A 23,152-nucleotide genomic window follows, 5' to 3' on the forward strand; every position below is an offset into this window, starting at 1 on the left:
CAACAGTATATATATTTTGTATATTTTGTATATTTATAGAACAACAGTACTGTATATATATTTTTTATATTTATATTTATATTACAACAGTATATATATTTTGTATATTTATATTTAGATTACAAAAGTATATATATTTTTTATAGTTATATTTATAGAACAACAGTACTGTATATATATTTTGTATATTTTGTATATTTATAGTACAACAGTACTGTATATATATTTTTTATATTTATATTTATATTACAATAGTATATATATATTGTATATTTATATTTAGATTACAACAGTATATATATTTTTATAGTTATATTTATAGAACAACAGTATATATATTTTGTATATTTTTTATATTTATATTACAACAGTATATATATTTTTTATATTGCTGCATATTAATAGAACAATATATTGTATCCTGTTGATCTACTGTCTCTAATATTTATACTTACCGGATTGTTTTTCTTTACATTGTAGGGAGACAACACTTCTGGTGGACAAAATAAGTGAGGAGAATGATGTGCAGAGTGCATTAAGGGTCAAATACACTCTGCAGGAAAATCACAATCTCACTGTATCCGAGACCAGCATAAAGAAGATGAGACGCAGCTTTGGATGGAAATATGGACGTGTGAGGTTAGTACTGGACAGTATAGGAGGTAAAAGTGTTGTTTAGGAAACTGTACTGTACCGCTAAAATTATTTATTCCTTGTCATTACAGAGCTTACCCCATGATACAGGACATAAACAAAATAAAAAGAGTGGTCCAGGCCCACGCATGGATCGACAGTGGAGAAACTTTCCAGGATTGCATCTTCACTGACGAGTCAACTGTGTCGCTGGAGAGATTTGCAACCTTTGCATTCCACAAAAAAGGCCGCATATCTTTGAAGCCGCGGCCAAAACACCCCGTAAAGCTGCATGTGTGGGGTGCCATCTCTAGGCGTGGACCAGGATGCATTGTCATCTTTGAAGGTAAAATATATAAAATATAATGTAGCCTTATGCACTGTACTTTCCTAGTGTAGCCTCACTGTATGCACTGTACTGTACTATTTTGCAGTTTTTTGAGCACTTTTCTTTTCTTGCAATAGGAATCATGAATAAAGCTTTCTTCCAAGACAACATTGTCCCTGAGATAGTGCAATACATCACACGCGAGTTCCCGGATGGTTACCGTTTCTACCAAGACAACGATCCGAAGCATACCGCGTCAACAGCGCATATCCTTGAGCGCGGTATCAACTGGGTGAAGACGCCAGTGGAGTAAGTGCGGTAACCGTGTCTCATTTTTTTCCCACTGTTTTTACTGTGTACTGTATCTCTTAAACTAATTGTCCTTTTTTCCAATGACAGATCGCCAGACTTCAATCCGATCGAAAAGGTCTGGCATCAGCTGAAGGACCATATCCGGAAAGTGGTGAAACCCTCCAAAAAGGACGAGTTGTTGAAAGGCATACTTAGTTTTTGGAACGATGTACTCACCGTGGAACGCTGCAATAAATACATAGACCATATTGCAACTGTGTTGCCCATTGTGATCGTGCGTAATGGGCAAGCATCAGGAAAGTAGTACTGTACTGTAGTATTGTAAGTACAGTATGATACAGGTAAGTATGGCACAGATTTTTTCGTTCCTAATAGTCAGAGTATACAGTAGTTACAGTTTTTTCTTTACAGAGAGAGCAGCACCAGCCATCTGGTTACATAGTAGTATTTAACATTAGTCAGAGTATACAGTAGTTCCAGTATAGACTAGTTTGACAGTAGTACAGTAACTGCCTACTAACTGCTCAATTTTCTTCTTTCCAGAGAAAGCAGCACCAGCCATCTACAGTACAGTAGTACTACACATCAGACAATGCCATAATACAGTACGCACATAACTGCACTAATTTTTTGTTTTCTTGCCGTTTCAGGAAAAAAGGGTGGCCTGGGGGGAGGTGGGGTGTTGTGTCCAGTCTAATCTGTTTGTACAGTCAAATGTACAGTATATAAACAGCAGTAATGATGTACACAAAACCTCTCCTCTCTCAATGAACTACTGTACTGTACACAGAAAGAGGAACAAGATAAAGACGGAAAAAATAATATTACTATATATATATATATATATTATACATTGCAGTATATATTATTAAATAATATTCTTATAAATGTGCATTATTCATGTTTATCCATGTTTTACAAATGTTTTCTAAATGTTTATCCAATTTCAATCTGCCAGAAGAACTTAATAAAGACTGCATTATGTATTATTTGTATTTTTTGGTTCCTGATAAAATAAATATTTATTTACATTCCTGCTAATCATAATCATTGAAAACACCCACCCGCCCCCCACCCACAGTAACCAATGAATAAGAATGAATGACAAAACAACATGAATCAGTTAATGGTTTTTTTAACTCTCAATTCTCACAATGCTGTGCAAATCAGATTTACATTTCAAATTCGAGAAGGGATTTTCCAAAGTGTTACCGTAAACAAAGCCTCAAAGGGTTGGGTGGGGGCGAGTCATGTGCAGTAATCAGAGAGCTCCCATCTCAAAGAAGATAACACGCAGGCGCAGTGAGGCTTTGTAGCTCGGCTATGGACGGATTAACAACACAATGGAATGGCAATATTCAGAAAAGTAACGACTCTGTGGAGAGGGGTTGGGTGACTCATGCGCAGTAAGCAGCAAGCTCCCATCTCAAAGAGGATTAGAGTATACGAAGGCGCAGTGGGGCGATTGACGCTCGGCTAGGGACAAATTAAAAACACAATGACTAACTTCAGAAAATTAATGACTCTGTGGATGTGTCTGTCGATAAGAGTTTGTGTGTGCGTGGGGGAGGGATGAAGGATTAGTTGTGCAGCAGTTCAAAGAAATTACATAGAGTGGAGTACAGTACAGTAATTTAAAAAGGCAGTTCATCATAGTACTGTAATTTTATCCCTACACCCCCAAATACAGTACATTAAAAGCACACAAATCAACCATGTGCAGGCAAAAGCACAGATTGAATATCGTAATATCAAGATTGTTTTAGCAGGCTTGTGGATAAAATAACAGTTAAAAAATCATAATTAAAAAAAAAAAATTCGGGGCACCCAAGCAAGCAGTGGTGGGTGAAGTTACAGGCGCATGAGTAGGAATCAACTAGCTCCCATCCGAAAGAGGATTACAGTACACACAGGCACATAGAGATGTGATGCTCTGTGCAAATCAAATTCGAGAAGGGATTTTCCAAAGCGTTGCCGTAAACAAAGCCTCAAAGTTCCCATATCAAAGAGTCATGCGCAGTAAGCAGTTAGCTCCCAACTCAAAAAGGATTACACGCAGGCGCAGTGAGGCTTTGTAGCTCGGCTATGGACGGATTAACAACACAATGTCAAGATTCCGAAAATTAACGACTATGTGGAGAGGGGGGGGGGGGGTTGGATGAGTCATGCGCAGTAATCAATTAGCTCCCATCTCAAAAAGGATTACACGCAGGCGCAGTGAGGCTTTGTAGCTCGGCTATGGACGGATTAAGAACACAATGTCAAGATTCAGAAAATTAACGAGTCCGTGGAATTTCCTTGAGCTAGCCTTGTGTGTGTTCATGGGGGAGGGGGCTACAGGGTACAGCTGCATGAAGTTCAAAGATAAAGACATACTTTAATTTCAAAAGACAGTTCATCATAATAATACACCCCCAAATACAGTACGTAAAAAGCACACAAATCAACCATGTGCAGTCAAACACACAGGTTCGCAGTCAAAATCTACAGCACTGATTGAATATCGTAATACAGTAAGATGGTTTTTGCAGGCTTGTGGAGAAAAAAAATTCCAATAAAAAATTTTTTTAAAATGTTTTTTGGTCACTCACTCAAGAAAGCAAGCAGTGGGCGAAGTAACAGGCGCATGCATAGTAATCACCTGCTGTCAAGCAGGAATGTGATTGAAACCAGACACACGTTCAAAGGAATGGTGTGGGAGAGATGTACTGCATTGCCAGAAGATAAGTTGAAATACCCTGCAGTGCAGTTAATTATCCTGAGTGAGGGGAGAGCGCTGTATATGCCGAAATGTGACACTGTTACAGTACTGTACACGCCTATGCGTTTCAACAATTTTCAAATGAGACATACTGTACATCAGCACAGCACAGCAAATGCATGTATACTTTAAATATGCAAATCTACAATTGCTGCGCGCACACACAGACTGTGTACTGACGTACGTTGAACTGCAAAGGTATTAGACTTCCAAGACAACAGCTCGCAAACACCCCCCTGAGTTTTTACACAGCATTGCAGTATTGCGGATAGCTAGAATAAAATGCTAAAATCACGAGCGCGAAAATAACGCAGTTCACTCCGGGCAAAACAAACAGAAAACCGCACCTAACCGGGATAATCTGAGAGCCGCAGATCTAGCCGACTTAGACTCAGGTCGGCCGCCACTGTACTATGTGTCCCACGTAGGTCACTGAAGTGCGACAGAACCGGCATTTGTCCAAGGATAGCTTCAAACCTTCTTGGCCCAGTCGATCCAGAAATTTTAGCAGCCGTTGCTCATGTTCTTCCGGGGTCTTACCGAAGACGATGATATCGTCCAGGTATACTAAACATTCCCGCGTAATCATGTCGCTGATGGTCTTTTACATCAACCACTGGAATGTTGCGGGGGCACCACAAATGCCTTGGGGCATGCGGGTGAATTAATAGAATCCAAGGGGACATACAAAGGACGTCTTCTCCTGGTCTTCTTCACTCATCGGTACCTGGTAGTACCCAGATCGCAAGTCCAGAATACTGAACCACTGGCTCCCAGTTAGTGCGTTGAGAATCTCTTCGATGCGAGGAAGAGAGATCGTGATCGGTACGGTGTTCAGTGTCCGGTAGTCAACACACAATCTTATCGATCAATTCTTCTTTCTCACCACCATGATAGGCGAGGCGTACGGACTCCAGGATTCAGTAACAATCCCCGCTGTTCCATCTCTTATAAGACAACCCTGAGATCGTCCACATCCCAAGGGGTGATGCAACGAGAACATTTTCAAAAGGGTGTAATGTCACTCAGCCTGATGGTGTGTTGGGTGCTGCGGCTGCAACCCACATCCATCTCGCTCGTGGAGAATACGGCCCAGTGTTCTTCCAATTTGGCCGTTAACCGGTCTTTCCATTCGGCCGGTAGGGTTGAGTCTCTGAAATTCAATGTCAGCTCGACTGGCTATTCTTGGATCGCGGCAGTATTTGCTTGCGCGGCTATCGTCTCGACGGGAGTAACTGGATATATTCGTCCCAATCTTTGCCCGTAACCGAAGGGCATGGGGTAAGTGAGATGTTCTGGATGAACACCTTGACCCTCCTCTGCACCTTGGAGGTCCATTCCCACACTAACACCATGAGCTTGTAGTCTCTGTGGGCGACGTCCTCAGGCGTACTCTCTAGAGAAAAGAGATGATCGCCTCATCCCAGTCTGGATAGCAGCACATTGCGGTCATGCACTTCACTCCCCCTGGTTAAATTTCCCTACTTCAAGGTTGCAGAGGATCCTGTGCCTCTTCCTCTGATATCGTGCAACATTCTTCGTGTAACACGGGGTGGATTTCTAGAGCAGACAGGGGTAGTTTGCTGGCTTCTTGCAAGTACATGCAAATTATTGCCCACACTATGTCATTGTTGGTCCCCAAGATTATAGGGGAGCTGGGATGTTCTTGAGGCTGGGGACATACTAGGGCCTCCACCTCTATGGGTTGAAGCTTGCCCGTATTCAGCTGGGGTATGCTCAGCCGAACCTTCACCATGCCTTCAATGGAGTAATCCTCGTGGCTTAGTCTCCACAGCTTCATCTTGTCCACCGACTGCAACGGCAGATGTTTAAGATGTTGATCATAAAACGGCCAATACACAATGGTCACTTGAGATCCAGTGTCCAGCAAGACCAATATGTATATTCCTTCCATATCGACACGTACAAGGGCGGCCGGTTCTATATGACAGTAAGCGCTGATGGAGGGGTTTTGTCAGGATTGGCTGCTGGTGTACTCTCGATGGGAAGGGAGGTTGTTTTGGCGATCTGAGCATTGCATATCATGGACTTGGGATGGAACGTTCCAGTGGAAGTTACGCAATATGTCACCCTTCTGGCCACAGTAGAAGCAGGTGACGCCACTGAGGTCGGCCTCGGTCTGGTAGGTGGGATATACTCTTCCAGAGGTGCGGGGTTGGCGTCAGGTACCTCGGCATAAGGATCATCTTCAGCGTGGAGGGCCTCTTTGGCCATTTTGTGGTGGAAGTCTTCCCTTCTAGACTCCTTCGAGGGGGTCGCAGATTTCTTTGCTGTGGTTGAGTCACGAACCTTCTGGGGAGGACGGGCCATCAAGATTGTCTCTTGTGCTTGCACCCTATCCGTTAAGTCTTCAAATGGAATAGGCTGTCCTGTAGCAAGGCCACAGCTGACTCGGATTGCTACGGGTGCATGGATAATGCACCCCCTAAGAGCTGGTTGGTCCTAAACCCGTCGGCCTCTGAGTTTCGTACCACCTTTTTCTTCACCAAGGTCCGTCGGAGGAATTTCTATACCTCCTCTCCTTCTGCTTCAGCAAGGGCATGGAACTTGGCCATTGGGGAGATGGTATCGTCCAGGGTTCCATAGGCTTTGGTGAGGGCGTGTATGAGCATTCGGGAATAAGTTTCGGGGTGGTCATCCCGGTAGAATTGTACCATATGGGTGGCCGGCGGCCACAGGCACTCGATGATCCACTGACGCTTTACTGCGTCAGAGCAGGTACACTCAGGAAGCACTTGCTCACTCCCAGGTGAGAGGTTCCCATAGACAGATGAGTATGATCGACTGAACCCGGGCTAGGCATTGGTGGGAGGTTACTTTGCGACCCACTAACAAAAGGTGCCTCTGGGGCCATATCTGAGGCGATGGTGACCCTGGGGAGGGGCAGCTTGTCCCTGAGGGGGGTGCTTGCGGCCAGGACTGGAGTCCTCCATCTCCTGGAGAGATGGGGAAAGATGGACTCTTCAGAATGACAGGAGGCTCTATGAGGTGTCTCTAAAGTAGTGTTGGAAGTGAAGGCCACCTGTGGCAGAGGTAAACTTACAACTGAAGTGCTGTTCCTCTGGAGGGGGCAAGGGATATGTACGAGTTCAGCCTGATAGGGGGCGCCAACAGGGAGTCCCGGGGTACAGAAGATGTCAAAATTAAGGCGGCCAGGGTGGGGTATATCACTGGGCAGCATGTGGCTGGGGCGTCCAGTGAGTACCTGTGGCTCACAGAAGGCCTGAACCTCCGTCGCTGGGAGTCTGGAGTGTACCTGAATCTTATGGTGACAGCGCCTCCACTTGCAAGGGATCCCCACTTGGCGAGATGAACCCTTACAGGAACAATACCAATAATACACATACACAAATATATGCTAACAACCTTTACTGAACATAATAATATTGTTACCCTGTACCCCACAGTAATATAGCCCCCAACCTGATACTAGCAGCGCGTGTCCCCAGAGTATATTGGGTGCCCTGATGTCCCTTTCCGAAGGTCAAGGCCCACCCAAAGTGTTGGAGATAGCGCTATCCCATGGAGTTTTGGTGCATTTAGTTAGGTACCTGCCCGGGGCTCAAGCACCCGGGTAATGAAGAATAATAAAGAGGATCTGTCTGATCCAACGTTGTCATCCGCGATGGCGTCCGCCTCCATGTGGGGTGAATTCCGGCGTGGATAATATCACCTTACCGTCTTTACCATGCAGCTGGTCTGGTCCCAGAACACAGGCCGCAGTCACCACGTAGTATCTCACCTATGCTGTACCTGACTATATGCAGCTACTGGGGAAAGGTCCCTGACTATGGGCATTCCCTATAGCAGCCAAAAGCTACATTGAGTCGGGGCCTAACTGGGGCCTAAAGGGGAAGATCTGGCCTAGTCCAGGGGAGCACTGCTCCCTGGACACTACCTGCTCTTTAGAGGTCCCTCTTCCGACTGATGTGGTTCCTGGTGCGCCAAATGTATCTATTCCCTGCTGCAGGGAATCAAAGTGTCCAATTGGCTCTCGCGTGATATGTGCTCCTTCTCCCTATGCATCCTGGGAGCAGTAGTTCTCCTCAAAGCCCTCTGCTGCAATGGCTGCCACTCTTGGGCTATCAATGCGCATGCGCAAGTCTCCTGAACATGCTCGACATTTCCAATATGGTGGCGCCCTGCAGAGGGAGCCGCCAGATTCTCCGGCAACCAGGTCACCTGCCAGCAGGTGTCGCAACACTCTCACCCATTACAGAGGCAAGCAGGACCACAGGGCCATGTGGGAAATCCAGAGGGGCTAGGCTACACTTATATATAGGGCTCGACAAATTATAAAAAATGCCACTCACCCGGAAAAAAAGGCACTCACCCCCCTCCCTCCACCCCCCCCAAAAGAAACATTTTTCATCGGTCTACAACACCCCTCCCCCTCTCACACACCCTCACTTTACCCTAAAGTGTGTCTTATTGGTGGCGTGTTCTGGCATCTCCCGGCATTCTCCTGCGTCTCCCCCTGCAACTCCTATGTCTAGCCCAGTAACTCCTGTGAACATGGCTGCGTGGCGTCAAAGGACGCAGCATTTCCATGACATTGGGATGCTACGCGGCATCAATTTGTCATGGCAATGTGACGCCGCGTAATGTCGTGACGTCACGTAGCGTCCTGTTTTCATGGCAATGACGCATCATTAAAATTATTTAAGTACCTTAATAGCAAAAAAAATTGAAAATAAAATATACAGTAGGCCCCTTTCAGTGTTAGATGGGCAGGCAGATTATTGGAGAGAAGGAAAAAGCAGAGGTACAGTACTAAACAAATTATTTTCGTCTGTGATTACCAGTGAAAAATCAATTGCAATATTAGTACCAAAGGAGGAAGCCACAAGTGCTATATTAAAGAACAATTGGTTAACTGAGGAAGAAGTTCATGTGCAGCTTGATAAAATTAAAGAAAATAAGGCACCTAGCCCCGCTGGCATACATCCAAGAGTTCTTACCGGGTTAAGTTCAGTAATAGCCAAACCATAACATTTAATATTCAAGGACTCTATTTCCACAGGCTCAGTAACACAAGATTGTTGTAAAGCAGATGTGGTGCCTATACAGTATTTTAAAAGGGAGCTAGATCACAACCGGGGAATTACAGACCTGCAAGTCTGACATCAATAGTGGGGAAGCTACTTCGTATGGGATAATATTCAGGAATCCCTAATGGAAACAAAATTATTAGTAATAGTCAGTATGGATTTATGAATGATAGATCATGTCAAACTAACCTTATTAGTTTCTTTGATGAGGTAAGTAAGAATTTAGACCAGGATAATACAGTTGATGTGGTTTACTTAGATTTTCCAAAGACTTTTAATACAGTTCACTAAGAGGCTAGTGTACAAAATCAAGCAAATTAGGCTCGTAAATATATTTGCACCTGGATTGAAAACTGGTTGAAGGATAGACAACAGAGAGTTGTCGTAAATTGAACTTTTTCAGGCTAGGCTAAATTTGTGAGTTCAGTACTGTACCTCAGAGATCAACACTGGGACCCATGATTTTTAACTTGTTTATTAATGACCTTGAGGTTGGCATAGAGAGCAAAGTCTCCATCTTTGCTGTTGACACTAAATTGTGTAAGGTAGTAGAATCAGAGCAAGACGTAATTTCTCTCCAGAAGAACTTGGATAGACTAGAGACTTGGGCAGGTATATGATGACATATGAGGTTTAATACAGATAAATGTAAGATAATGCATTTGGGAAACAAGAAAAAAATAAGCGACTTACAAATTAAATGTGGATAAATTGGGGGAATCCTTGATGGAGAAGGATTTGGGAGTGCTTGTAGACAGCAGGCTTAGCAATAGTGCCAAAGTCAAGCAGTACAATAGCTGCAAAGGCGAACAAGATCTTATCTTGCATTAAACGGGCAATTGATGGAAGGAAAGTAAACATAATCATGTCCCTTTATAAAGCATTAGTAAGAACACACCTTGAATATGGAGTAAAATTTTGGGCACCACTCCTTTAGAAAATACGTTATGGAACTAGAGATAGTGCAGAGAAGAGCCACCAAATTAATAAAGGGGATGGACAATCTGGCTTATGTGGAGAGACTAGCTAAAATAAATGCGTTTACATTAGACAAGAGGCATCTAGGAGGGGATATGATAACTATATACAAATATATTCGGGGACAGTACAAGGCAAAATAAATATTCATTCCAAGGGCAGTACAAAGGACATGGGGTCATCCCTTAAGTTTGGAAGAAAGGAGATTTCACCAGCAACAAAGGAAAGGGTTCTTTAAAGTAAGGGCAGTTAAAATGTGGAATTCATTACCCATGGAGACTGTGATGGCAGATACTATAGATTTGTTCAAAAAAAGGTTGGACATCTTTTTAGAAAGGAAAGGTATACAGGGATATACCAAATAAGTAAACATGGGAAGGATGGTGTTCCAGGGGGTAATCTGATTGCCAATTATTGGATTCTGGATGGAATTTATTTTTCCCCTTATGATATATTGCCACGGGAGACCAGGCAAAATACACCTTTATACCGGGATCATATCATTGAGCAAAGCCAATAAGTAAAATAAATTGTAATTTATTCCATAGAAACAGGCAAACACACATTGAATTACAATAGACAGAAAAAATACAGTTACTGGGGTCTGGGGTTGACAAACTGACTTTCCTAGTTGAAATAAGTTGTTAAAACAGTCCAGTGCTGTAGGTGGGGACTTAGAAAACATTCCGGTTTAGAAAATCCTGCAACCTTTCTCCTTGCAATCGCAGCAAGTTGTCTCTGGGCCCGGTCTGACCCGTTCTTGCCCTCATGGCACATTGGACTTCTGGAATAATTTGGGAACACATGGAACACCCAAGAAAGAACAACAGCAGAGAGAGTTCTGGGAGGTCGAAGAGCTGTCTTATAAACTTTGGGACAGGCCGTCCATACCGCTTGCCCTCCAACCAGTGGCGTGGGAATTTAAACTTCAACCACTCAAACACTTTGCCAGGTTTGTGAAAGCTGGCACCCATGGCTTCAGAACAGTGAGAGAGCATGTGCACAAACCACCATCTTGCCCAATCACTATTCAAAACCCCCCACTGGCTCAATGCCACTAAGTCTGGGCTAGGTTACAGGGACCCTTTGAACTGAGGATATCGGTATTCCAGTTAGCCTTCCTTCTTAAAAAAAGGGCTCACACCTCTGGGATCTCTGAGGCTTTCAAGTCCTGGCTGTCTCCCAGACGCATAGGCACCGAGCCTGGTAGCCATGACTAGAAATCCCACAGTTCATTTACAGGTTATCAATATACAGTATATACACATTAAACTATACCCATATAATAAAATATATTGTGTCCTGTCTTCTGTGTGCTAAAAGTTATGAGTTCCTATTCTGGTGTCATGAATGGAGTGAGGGTATAATTCACCTACCCTCACGAGCCTGATTCTTGGCACACATTAGAAAAATACTTTTAAACTTTTTAAAACTGCAAACAGGCTCAGCTTTATAACCTTAGCTCGAGCACCTTCTTCAACCTCTACTCTATGTTTAGGACACCTGGGCACGTATGTGGATACCTCTGCTATACTGGGGAATCCCTGCTATACTAAGGATGCCTATACTGCAAATATATTTTAACCCCTTCATACCCATTTACCTTGTCTGGAAGATGCTGCCGCTGGGACTCTGGCAGTGTAATGTAAGAACATTTTCAGGGTCTGAGGTTGGCAGACTAATGCGCTTAGCTGTATCCAAAGATATCACTAAATCTCCGGATACAACTTTTGGGATATCCCCTAACTCCGGAACCCCGCTACATAGACACATTCTGCAAAGACTTTCTCCGCCAAACCCACCCTGAAATTTACAGCCTAGAAATCTCCCGATCCCAGCATCCCAGTAAAGGCAAAAATCACATAATTCTTTAATGTCGTAAAATCAGTATACAGTTGCAGCAATACATTTTTGACATCTGGGTCCCAGAGCTGACACTCTTAGACGCTAACACAAGGGTCAGAGTTAACCAATTGGGCTTGACCATTATTATAAGCCTGGTTAAACCTTTCACCATCACAGATATCATTGGATGATATTTCACTGGGGGTTTTGTTTGCCTACCTCTGGATCAAAATACTGTAAGTACGAATATAGGATTAGAATTTGTCGTCTAAATTTAGCATACAGTAGGTTGAACTTGATGGACGCATGTCTTTTTTCAACCTCATCTACTATGTTGTGACTATATATGGGTGGGGTGGGTGATTACAGTAGTTATCATGGGGATACTCTTGTTGCAGGTACGGGGGTGGGTGTTTTGGCCTCCCGGAGTGTGTCAGGTGGGGTTAACTCCTTTATTACCTTAGTGCAGCAGGTGGGGGGGCATGGGATTTTCTAAGGGGGTCGTGCGGTTGCAGAGCCCCGCGCTTTTCCTTCAGGCATGTAAATTAAATTCTCTCTGCAACGGCAACTGAAGGGGCGCTGTAGTCCCCGAACATTGCCCCCTACATTTTATTACCTCGACCAGACCGTTTGTTATACGTTGTCCTTTTTCCCTTCCCCCCCCCCCTTGTTTTTTACTCTGTTTTGTTCCCAATGTATTGCCTCCATCCTCCTCCCCGTATCCCCTTTTTTTACACATTGTTTACTGATTAGTTCTATGCTAAATTCCTACCTAGCTCCTATTAGGGTTGGCTTTTGATCTGTATTACTCTTGAATATACCATTTTCAGTCACATATTTATGCTTGTGTCTGTTTTTTTATACTGAGTGCTGGGAACCATTACATAGATTTTTTGGTTATCTCAAAAAGAGGTTCAAAGTCTCAGTACTAATCTGGAATTCTCAGAAAAGCTTCACACTCTGAACACAGAGCTATAAGTCTCGCAACAGGAAATCCAAAGACACAACACAGAGGTGCGTAGATGGAAGGATGACTACAAACAGCCTTTAGTTTTGTAGAGACAGTGTAAAGAGTTAACAGAAACCTGGGAGGTTACAGATCTGACTGACCAAGTCAGTGAAGAAAATGAAAAGCTTCATGGAGTAAGAAAGTGGGGGAACCAAATGGAACAAGAAATGTTGGAAGTGCAGTTAGCACCAAAACAAGTAGGAGGCGCCTTGGAGCATGAAAGAGGATAATCCCGTTGTATCAGTTAGAAATTTCTCAGAACAGAGCAGATTCTGAAAAAAAGAGGAGAAGTGTTCTAACAATCCAGAAATACTACAGATCTCTTATCCAAGGAAGGTTGGAGAGAGAAAGTTATCTCCGCTAATGCTCTGCAGTGTTCATCATACAGGCTGCTGACAGATGACAAAAGCTCATCCGCATTATCACCAGAATAAAACAGCCTGCCCTCCCCAGTCAATATGGGAATGCAAAAACCAAGAAAGAGGTGTGAAAATTTGAAGCAATGTAACATAGTTACATAGGGACATAGTTACATAGTTAATTGATGAGGTTGAAAAAAGACATGCGTCCGTCAAGTTCAACCTGTGCTAAATTTAGACAACAGATACTTTATCCTATATCTATACTTACTTATTGATCCAGAGGAAAGCAAACAATAAACCCCAGTGACAAATCATACCTTTCTAAAAAGATGTCTAACCTTTTTTTGAACAAATCTATTGTATCTGCCATCACAGTCTCCATGGGTACTGAATTCCACATTTTAACTGCCCTTACTGTAAATAACCCTTTCCTTTGTTGCAGGTGAAATCTTCTTTCCTCCAACCTTAAGGGATGACTGCAAGTCCTTTGCACTGACCTAGGGATAAATAGTTATTTTGAAAGCTCATTATACTTTCCCTGAATATATTTGTATATAGTTATCATATCCCCTCTTGATGCCTCTTTCTAATGTAAACAAATCTAATTTAGCTAGCCTCTCCTCATAAGTTAGATTGGCCATCCCCTTTATTAATTTAGTGGCTCTTCTCTGCACTCTCTCTAGTTCCATAATGTCTTTTCAAGGAGTGGTGCCCAAAATTGTACTCCATATTCAAGGTGTGGTCTTACTAATGCTTTATAAAGGGGCATAATTATGTTTACTTCCCTTCCATCCATTGCCTGTTTAATTCAAGATAAGATCGTGCTTGCCTTTGCAGCTACTGCATGACTTTGGGCACTATTGCTAAACCTGCTGGCTACAAGCACTCCTAAATCCTTCTCCATCAAGGATTCCCCCAATTTATCCCCATTTAATTTGTAAGTTGCCTGTTTATTCTTGCTTCCCAAATGCATAAACTTACATTTAGCTGTATTAAACATCATCTGCCATTTACCTGCCCAAGTTTCCAGTCTCTTCAAGTCCTTCTAGAGAGAAATTACATCCTGCTTTGATTCTGGTACCATACACAATTTTGTATCATCAGCAAAGATGGAGACTTGCTCTCGATGCCAACCTCAAGGTCATTAATAAACAAGTTCAAAAGCAGGGATCCCAGTACTGATCCCTGAGGTACTCCACTCACGACCTTAGCCCAACCTGAATAAGTTCAATTTATGATAACCCTCTGTTGTCTAGCCTTCAACCAATTTTCAATCCAGGTGCAACTATTTTTACTGAGTGGGAATTTTCTTTATTTTGTACACCAACGTTTTGTGCGGAACCGTACCAAAAGCCTTTGCAAAATCTAAGTATACCACATCAACTGCATTACCCTGGTCTAAATTCCTACTTACACTGGCGACACACTTTATTCGAGCTCGGCTAGTCCCACGAATTCGGGTATACCCGGGTGTATTGAGGTTTGTGACTGTTTTCTGCCCAAGTGCATTGAGGTATTTTCCAGGCAGGGATTGAAGCATTTTATTCCCGCTGGCTGCAATACTGCACAGTATATATATATACTGCATTACAATTCATGAATTTATGCCATCTGGTAGACACGCGAAGCATTGCAGCCTATTAAATTCTAATCATTATCATTTAACAGATCAGCCGCCCGTCAGCCAGGCATGAACCCAGGCTGGGAAGGCAAACGCAACGGGGCTTGTCAGAGGTGAGGAGCGGCGCATTCCAGGTATCTGCCAGGTACATACTGGGTATTTGCTCGAATAAAGTGTGTCGGTGCAGTACCTCCTCAAAGAAACAAATAAGGTTAGTTTGGCATGATCTATCCTTCATAAATCCATGCTTACTATAACTAATCATTTTGTTTTCCATTATGTATTCCTAATTTATCCTGAATTAAACCTTCAATTAGCTTCCCCACTATTGAAGTCAGGCTTAAAGGTCTGTAATTCCTGGTTGTGATCAAGCTCCCTTTTTAAATATAGGCACCACATCTGCTTTATACCAATCTTGTTGTACTGAGCCTGTGGAAATGGAGTCCTTGAATATTAAATATAATGGTTTTGCTATTACTGAACCTAACTCCTTGAGAACTCTTGGAGGTATGCCATTAGTTCCAGGTGCCTTATCTACTTTAATTTTATCAAGCCGTCTATGAACTTCTTCCTCAGTTAACCAATTGTTAGTTAATATAGAGGTTATGACTTCCTCCTGCAGCACTACTATTGAAATTGATTCTTCCTTTGTAAAGACAGAGGCAAAGAATTGGTTTAATTCCTCTGCTTTTTCCACATATATTTAATAATCTGCTTGTCCATTTCCCACTGAAAGGGTCCTACAGTATATTTTCTTTTCTGATTTTTTTGTTATTAAGGTACTTAAAGAACTTTTTAGGGTTGATCTTATTTTCTATTTCAATCCTTTTTTCATTATCCATTTTTGCTAATTTGATTGCCCTTTTGCAATTGTTGTTACATTCCTTATAATTCTGATATGATGCCTCCGTCCCTTCTGACTTCAAGAATCTAAACGCCTGCCTCATCTTTTCCATTTCCTCCCTACCTGTTTATTTAGCCACATGTGTTTTGACTTATTTATTTTATTCTTATTACCCAAGGGTAAACACTGATAAGTGTGCTTTTCTAACAATGTTTTAAAGACTGCCAATTTATCTTCTACATTTTTCCATGAAAAAACATCATCCCAATGTATTAATTGTAGATTAATCCTCAGTTTATTAAAATCTGTCTTTCTAAAGTGTAAGGTCTTTGTTGAACCCAAGTAATCTGTTTTTTGATCATTTATTGAATAACATGAGACCATGTTATAATCATTGTTATCCAAATGTTCCCGGACTTGAACATTTGTTATTACTTCTACATTGTTTGATATTACTATATCCAGTATTGCCCCTCTCCTGGTTGGTTTCTCAATAATTTGGGTCATGTAATTGTCATTAAGTACCCCCAAAATGCTATTTCCTATTGTTGTAATGCTAATCTCATTGCCCCAGTCTATGTCTGAATAATTAAAATCACCCATTATTCAAACATTACCTAGTTTTGATGCCTCTCCATTTGCAAAAGTATTTTAACTTCCTCAGTCTCACAGATATTTGGTAGTTTATAGCATATCCTTACCAACATTTTCTTTATACTTTTGCCTCCACTGATAATTTCTATCCATAGGGTCTCTACATTTTAATCATTCCGTTCATAAACATCATTCATTATAATAGGTTTTAGATCCGATTTAACAAATAAGCATAGTCCACCTCCTGTTCTATTGGCTCGTTCCTTCCGAGAAAGGGAATAACCCTCTAAATTAACTGCCCAGTCATGAGTTTCATCCCACCATGTTTTAGTAATGCCTATGATATCATACTGCTCCCTTGCAGCTATTATTTCAAGCTCCCCCATTTTATCTGTCAGGCTTCTTGCATTAGCAAGCATGTGTGGCAGTAGGGGTAACCAGTCTTCATAATAAAGGTGAAGCCCGACTGGTTACCCCTGAAAACCATGGGTCCCCGGTAACTTAGAAGCACTATAAGCCAGGCACACTGGGTGTATAATAATATTTACTGTTGTGCCATAAACCTGGTATTTCGGGAGTGGGAGTTTAAGGGTGAATATTTAGGTAGAAATGTGCTTAAATCATGTGTACAAGGTCGGGGGGGAAATTTCCAGGTTGTCACTCCATTTTACTTGCATCTGGTCTGCGGGTGCGCAGACCACATATTGTCCCGCTAATATCTTCCCTTTAAAATGTTGTGTTTTCAGCCCGCAATTTTTAGTATAACAGTTGCAGTCCCGAGCCCAGGTTAGAGTAAAAAAAAAGTTATGTTTTAAATTCATCTCTCTACAGACGGTCCTGGTTATCCGAGAGGTAGCCAGGATGTCTGCATAGAGATAGGGGATCAAAGAGGGGAAGGGAATTTGAGAGGCGTCAGAACCTTTGGTGAGCGGGGAAGGGCAGAGTACCGGGCCTGGGAGCAAGGGCACTCCATGGGGGAGACACTTTGTTCACCCAGACTCTGTGGAGCCTAACCAGCAGGCATTATGAGGCTGGCATTGGGAATCCGTTGCTGGTTGGCATGATTCCCATTGGCCAGTTTGAATTTCTCACTTGCCAGCTTCTTAACACACCCCCTCCTCTGACACTTACAGCAGACGAGCCCCCAGCCCTGATTGGCTAGTACAGCTACGATCCATTCTCTTATTGGTCGCCAGCCCCTTCTCCATGTTAAACATTGAACAGCGAGGTCTATGTTAAGGGACTGGACGATCAGAGAACCAGATGATCTTGAGCTTGGTCCGGTGAAGCGCCGGCGTACTTTTCAAAAGTGCTTTGCTCTGAATAGCAAAGCACTTGGCACGGAGTTGCCGGAGAATCCTAGTTTAGCTGAGGACAAGTTCTCAGATTGCGGCCAAGTTTCAGCTTTGCCTTGCTCGCAGTCAGTGGGTACCTTTCCCGAAAAGGGTAACGTGACGTTTCTGGATGTGGAGCGAACAGGGTAGGCCTTGCATAGCAGGCGCCCTGCACCTAGTTGAGTCTCCCCCCAGATTCCCAGTTAAGTGTGTATTTCTTGTATTTTGTGTATCATTGTGTGTCTGCTATTTTCTCACCAGAATAAACCTCATTTTATTCCACTACTTTGTTCTGCCTAGTGAATTGATCCCGAAGGTTAAAAGGTGTTAAAAGTACTACGCTCCCGTGACAGCATGTATTTACATTATTTTTCAGTCTGTACTATTATCTTATCTGCTCCTGCCTTTCTGCGCCAATTGGGTTTAGTCTTTAGAAGTGTTCTAGTATTATCTGTATTTACCATGTGTGTCTCGCTGCTTGCCAAACTCCCACTTGCCCCCATTCTACCTCCATAACCCCTTGCTATTTCCCCATCCCCATCTTTTTAATTTAGTTTGTTATCTGTTTCTTGTCCCTCCCACCTACATCCTAGTTTAATGTGATGGGGAAGGGTCGTTACCCTGTGTGGAGCCCACACAGTGAACCCCTAAAGACCATAGTAATCCCAAAAGGGGGTTACATATAGATATACATGGCTTCACAAACCCTCCTGGCTACAATAGGGTTGAAGTAGATACGGTTGCGGCTCCATCACAATTAGAAATCAATATAATATATTTTCTGAAAAGTAGTCCTGTTATTTATGTCTAAGTATTCATACAGTACATCTTACCTTAACCCGCTGCACGTACTAATACTGACGAGTGATTCATTGTCATTCTTCACATATCCCTGGTAATAGCAGTGATCCTGAGAGAGATAAACAGATACGCTTAGATTGCAAGCTCTGGGGATTAGGATTCCCTTATCTCTGTATTGTATTTATATCCCTCTGTACAGTATATTAGATTGCAAGCTCTGTGAAGAAGGATTCCAATCTACCTGTATTGTATCTGTATCCCTCTGTGTATTAGAGTGAAAACTCTCTAGGGCAGAAAAATGTAACCTCGTGTTGTATCTGAATCCAACTGTACATTGCTCTGCAGGACAGAATTTCCTTCTCCCTGTAATGAATCTGTCTCCCTCTGCATATTAGTGTGCACGCTCTGTGGTATAGGATTCCCTTTTCTATGTATGGCATCTTTACCCCTCTGTACATTAGCATAAGCTCCCTGGCACGATATTGTATTCTCCCTGTATTGTGTCTGTATCCTTCTGTATATTAAATTGCAAGGTCTGTGGGGCAGGATTCACCTCTCCCTTTATTCTATTTGTAACCCTCTGAATGTAAGAGTATACCTCTGTGGGGAAGGATTCCTTTCACCTTTTATTGTATCTGTAGCCCTTTGAGTATTAAGCTTTAAGCTCTGTGGGACATGATTCCCCGCTCCCTGTATTGTATTTCTATCCCTCTTCATATTAGAGTGTAAGCTGTGCAGGATCCCCCACTCCAGTTACACACCCCCAAACTCTTCCTCAACCACACAGAGTACAGACCTTCCCAAAGTGACACTGGACCAGAGTTTCGGCTCAATTGCATGTTATTACCCAGAATCCCTGACTGCAGTTGAAGCAATGTTTGATAAACGATAATGGAAAGACAGGGTTCCAGACCTGTCTGAGACGTGATGTGCTCACAAGTGGTATTTTTATGTGCTGTACGGTGATGGACGTTGTCAGTTGTTTTACCCACCATAACTTTTTTAATGTCTCGCTCTATGTATCAAATAGATAAAATATAGGGGGAAAGTTGTTATTTTTTGCAACTGGTGTTGGAAAAGATCTGCACCAGATTGTGCCCATGTATTAATCTTAATCTTTTGAGGTATGCCTGCATTGGTCTGTGACAAGATGAGGGTTTATGGAACATTATGGAACAAGTGGGAAGTTAGGGCAGAGTTACATTTGTATGTTGGCACAGGTAGATGTATTAAGTGTGCTGCTTTAATAAATTTCTGTGTTAGTTTTCTCTGTTGGTGCAAGTTATTTTTTAGTGCAGAAGACAATGCAGAATGCATCAACTTCTATAAAGTAAATCATATCCAATAAATAGTTTTTGTATGCAAATTCGTCAGCACATAGCACTTTCTTAATACACAGGCCCCAAAGTCCCAGCAGTTTGTGACACTGTCTCTGTACCTGGTTCTCAGGGTTGCTCGTTATCATTGTGTCATCTGGCAGGTAACGAGTCTCTGTGTAGTCTTCAGATATCAGGTCTCTGCGAGAAACACACAAGAGATTTATACAAATGTTCCAAACTGTATATAATTTGTTCTCGTGACTGTGTCAGTCTAACTGTAGCTATACAGCAATGATCTTCTCAGTTGAAGGTGATACCTTTAAATTTGGATTAACAAAATACATATTTATATTCTGACATATTTCTTATTAGACCAACTTTCCCAGGTTATGCAGTTGTCTCCAAAGCTTGTGTGTAAAATGTATTCTGTTTGTCCAAACAAAAACAGGGATTCAATAAGCTTAATAAGGTGTTGAGGCCCTGTGATCCCATGTTAAGTGTCAATCAAGTCAATAGAAGAAAACGTTGAAGCGGGTGACTTAAAGAAATGAACCTTAGTGTATAGCCCCCGATGACGGTATCAGCTGCTATTAAAGATCACCAAGCAAGAGACAGAAATTTGAGATTTCTGAAACATATATATAACCCCCATTGTGATAAGACACACACACTCACACTGCCCCCTTGCAGGTTCCTCTCCAAATATACTATGGACATGTGACTATTAATGGACATAATTTCAGCCAATGCTAAAGTACAGACCTGCAACAGTTAGTAAACAACGATTTCCCATTGTGTGCCGGCACCATCACAAAGTCAGTATACCAAGGATTTGGTGACTCGCTTACTACTGATATTGATTTACACATGCACTGCATTATTGGGGATTATATGCTGTATGTGGTGATACTCTCCTGAGGGTCACAGGCTGTCCCTGCTAGTAGGAGTACAGTAAAGCCGCTGTATCACCCATATTCCGTGTCTGTATTTTCCCGACGTTTGATGGTTGGCCACTTATAAACACTATAAGCTCCCCAGTTGTATGGTCAGACATAGGCACGGCTACAGAAGTCACTAGAACATTCGTCCTATAGCGCTCCTGCCAGAAGTTTGTTCTATCTCACTATGGGGAGCAGCCATTTTAAGCAACTAGTGTGTGCGTGATGGCCTGGATTTGAATAAGGCGCTAATACTAATGTTCCCAGATACAACCGATGATGAGCATAGGCATGGGGCACTCGGAGCGGGCCCCAAGTGTGGACAGGCCCTAATCCAGCAAAAACTATTGTGCTACAATACTAAAGGGCCTATTCAGGTAGCTTCGATATTATCATTGCAACATCAAGCGTTTGTGTATGTTAATACTTCACGCTATGAAATTTGTGAAAAAACGGTTATCAGTAAGATAGATCAAATGCGAGATACCGTTTACTACAAAAATGACAAACCACACTAGTTTTCAATCTCTTTACGACCAAAATGTACGTTTTCAATCCAGCAGTCTGGAAGGGCTGCTCACAGAGAAGCTGCATCTTCCTGCACAGCTCTTACAGACAATCGCCCTTTTTTTATTTTAATTGTAATTAAACCGAATTGAAGCAGTGGTTCTCTTGACCTCGGTTTTTAAGTGTCCACCTGACTGGGAAATTTAAATTTCAGGAAATACTGGGACCTGCACCTCGGGAATCAAGGGCTCCCTGGACCTCAAATTAATGCGGTTCAGATCCAGAAACTCTCTACTTTAATACCATCTTATTCAAATTAAAACAGAGCTTCATTACCTTAGTGGCTAACCACTACGGAAATGAAGGGTTAGCTGCCACTACACTGTTGGTTGGTGGTAGAGGGGGTGGGTGAATGTTGTACAGTAGTTACATAGTTACATAGTAGATGAGGTTGAAAAGACATCCATCCAGTTTAACTTATGCTAAATTTAGATGAAAGATACTTTATCCTATATTTGTACTTACAGTATAGTTGCCCCAGGCTGGGTGATTAGGCCTCACGGGAGGTTTGCAGAAAGGGCTAACCCATCTTTAGCTAAGCAGTTACAAACAATAAGGTAATGAAGGGGTAACCCCTCCCACGAGGCATAACCACCAATCCAGGGGCAACAACCCCCTTCACCCACACTATCAACCCCCAACAAACGCCCCCCCCCCCCCCAAACCCATCCCCCGCCACAACCACACAGGAATAGGCAAAAATCCTATTAATCAAATATGGCTAATAGAACATTTGCCCATTTAAATATACAGAACTGCACATAAAAATAAAATACAATACAATCAAAAAATACACTAACCATTTAATCCATTCAATGTCACTGTGGTTATCTAGATAGCAACATTGGCAATCAATGGACACCCTACTACCCACTCCATCTACCCTCAACATCCCTTCCCCCCTGCTCCCAACAAACACAGTAGCGGTCAAAAGTCCTGTTAGCCACATCTGGCAAATATTGCTTCTTCCCATTCAAAAACAATCAGTAGTCAGCCACCCTATAGTAAATTAAAGTTATACTTACCCCTGCCAGGATGAAGGCCATCCTCATCTTAAGTGGACCCAGCATTTAAATAAAAACACTAGCTACTGGCCAGAAATTAAGGAATTTAATCCCCCCACTACCCACCTGCGTCCGAGAAAGGCGCTGCGCGGGGGGGCGGGACTGAGACGTGTGTGTCTCACTGTTTGTGTGTGTGTGACACTGTGTGTGCGACACTGTGTGTGTGACACTGTGTGTGTGTGTGTGTGTGTGTGTGTGTGTGTGTGTGTGTGTGTGTGTGTGTGTGTGTGTGTGTGTGTGTGTGTGTGTGTGTGTGTGACACTGTGTGTGTGTGTGTGTGTGTGTGATACTGTGTGTGTGTGACACTGTGTACCCACCCCCTCCTGTCCACTATCCCACCCCCCTCCTGTCCACTGTCCCCACCCCCCCTCCTGTCCACTGTCCCCACCGGTCCACTGTCCCCACCCCCCTCCTGTCCAGTGTCCCCACCCCCCTCCAGTCACTGTCCCCCCCCCCCTCCTGTCCACTGTCCCTCCCCCTCCTATCCACTGTCCCTCCCTCTGGGGGGGAACGGAGAAAGAGGGGGAGCACAGAAATAGGGGAGAGGAGGGAGCGGGAAATTTAACTCACGGGCAACGCCGGGTATATCAGCTAGTTAAATATATATTAAAACACATTAAAAACACACACTAGCCAAGAAATCCATTGTTTGTCACTGTGGTAATCTATGCCCTCAATGAGGCACAAATAGACACATTGGCAATCAATGGGCACCCTAAAAAAATCCATAAATAAATAAAATAAAGATTACAATAGATAAAAAATAAACA

At 42.7% G+C, this 23,152-nt stretch overlaps 2 protein-coding genes across 2 annotated transcripts in view; both read right to left on the minus strand.

Annotated features, from left to right (window-relative positions):
* LOC142495722 (zinc metalloproteinase-disintegrin-like cobrin) overlaps positions 1-23,152 on the minus strand; it is a 1,243,131-nt gene that overhangs the window by 1,192,491 nt on the left and 27,488 nt on the right. The window lies entirely within an intron of this gene.
* Positions 1-23,152, minus strand: part of LOC142495724 (zinc metalloproteinase-disintegrin-like VLAIP-B) — a 383,444-nt gene that overhangs the window by 279,004 nt on the left and 81,288 nt on the right. Inside the window, exons 3-4 of the mRNA XM_075601590.1 lie at positions 19,933-20,011; positions 18,527-18,603 (exon numbers count right to left, since the gene is read on the minus strand). Of these exons, the coding sequence (XP_075457705.1) occupies positions 18,527-18,603; positions 19,933-20,011 (156 nt within the window). The remainder of the gene's footprint in view (positions 1-18,526; positions 18,604-19,932; positions 20,012-23,152) is intronic.

Source organism: Ascaphus truei, chromosome 5 (assembly GCF_040206685.1).
Source record: "Ascaphus truei isolate aAscTru1 chromosome 5, aAscTru1.hap1, whole genome shotgun sequence".
Lineage (NCBI taxonomy): Eukaryota > Metazoa > Chordata > Amphibia > Anura > Ascaphidae > Ascaphus > Ascaphus truei.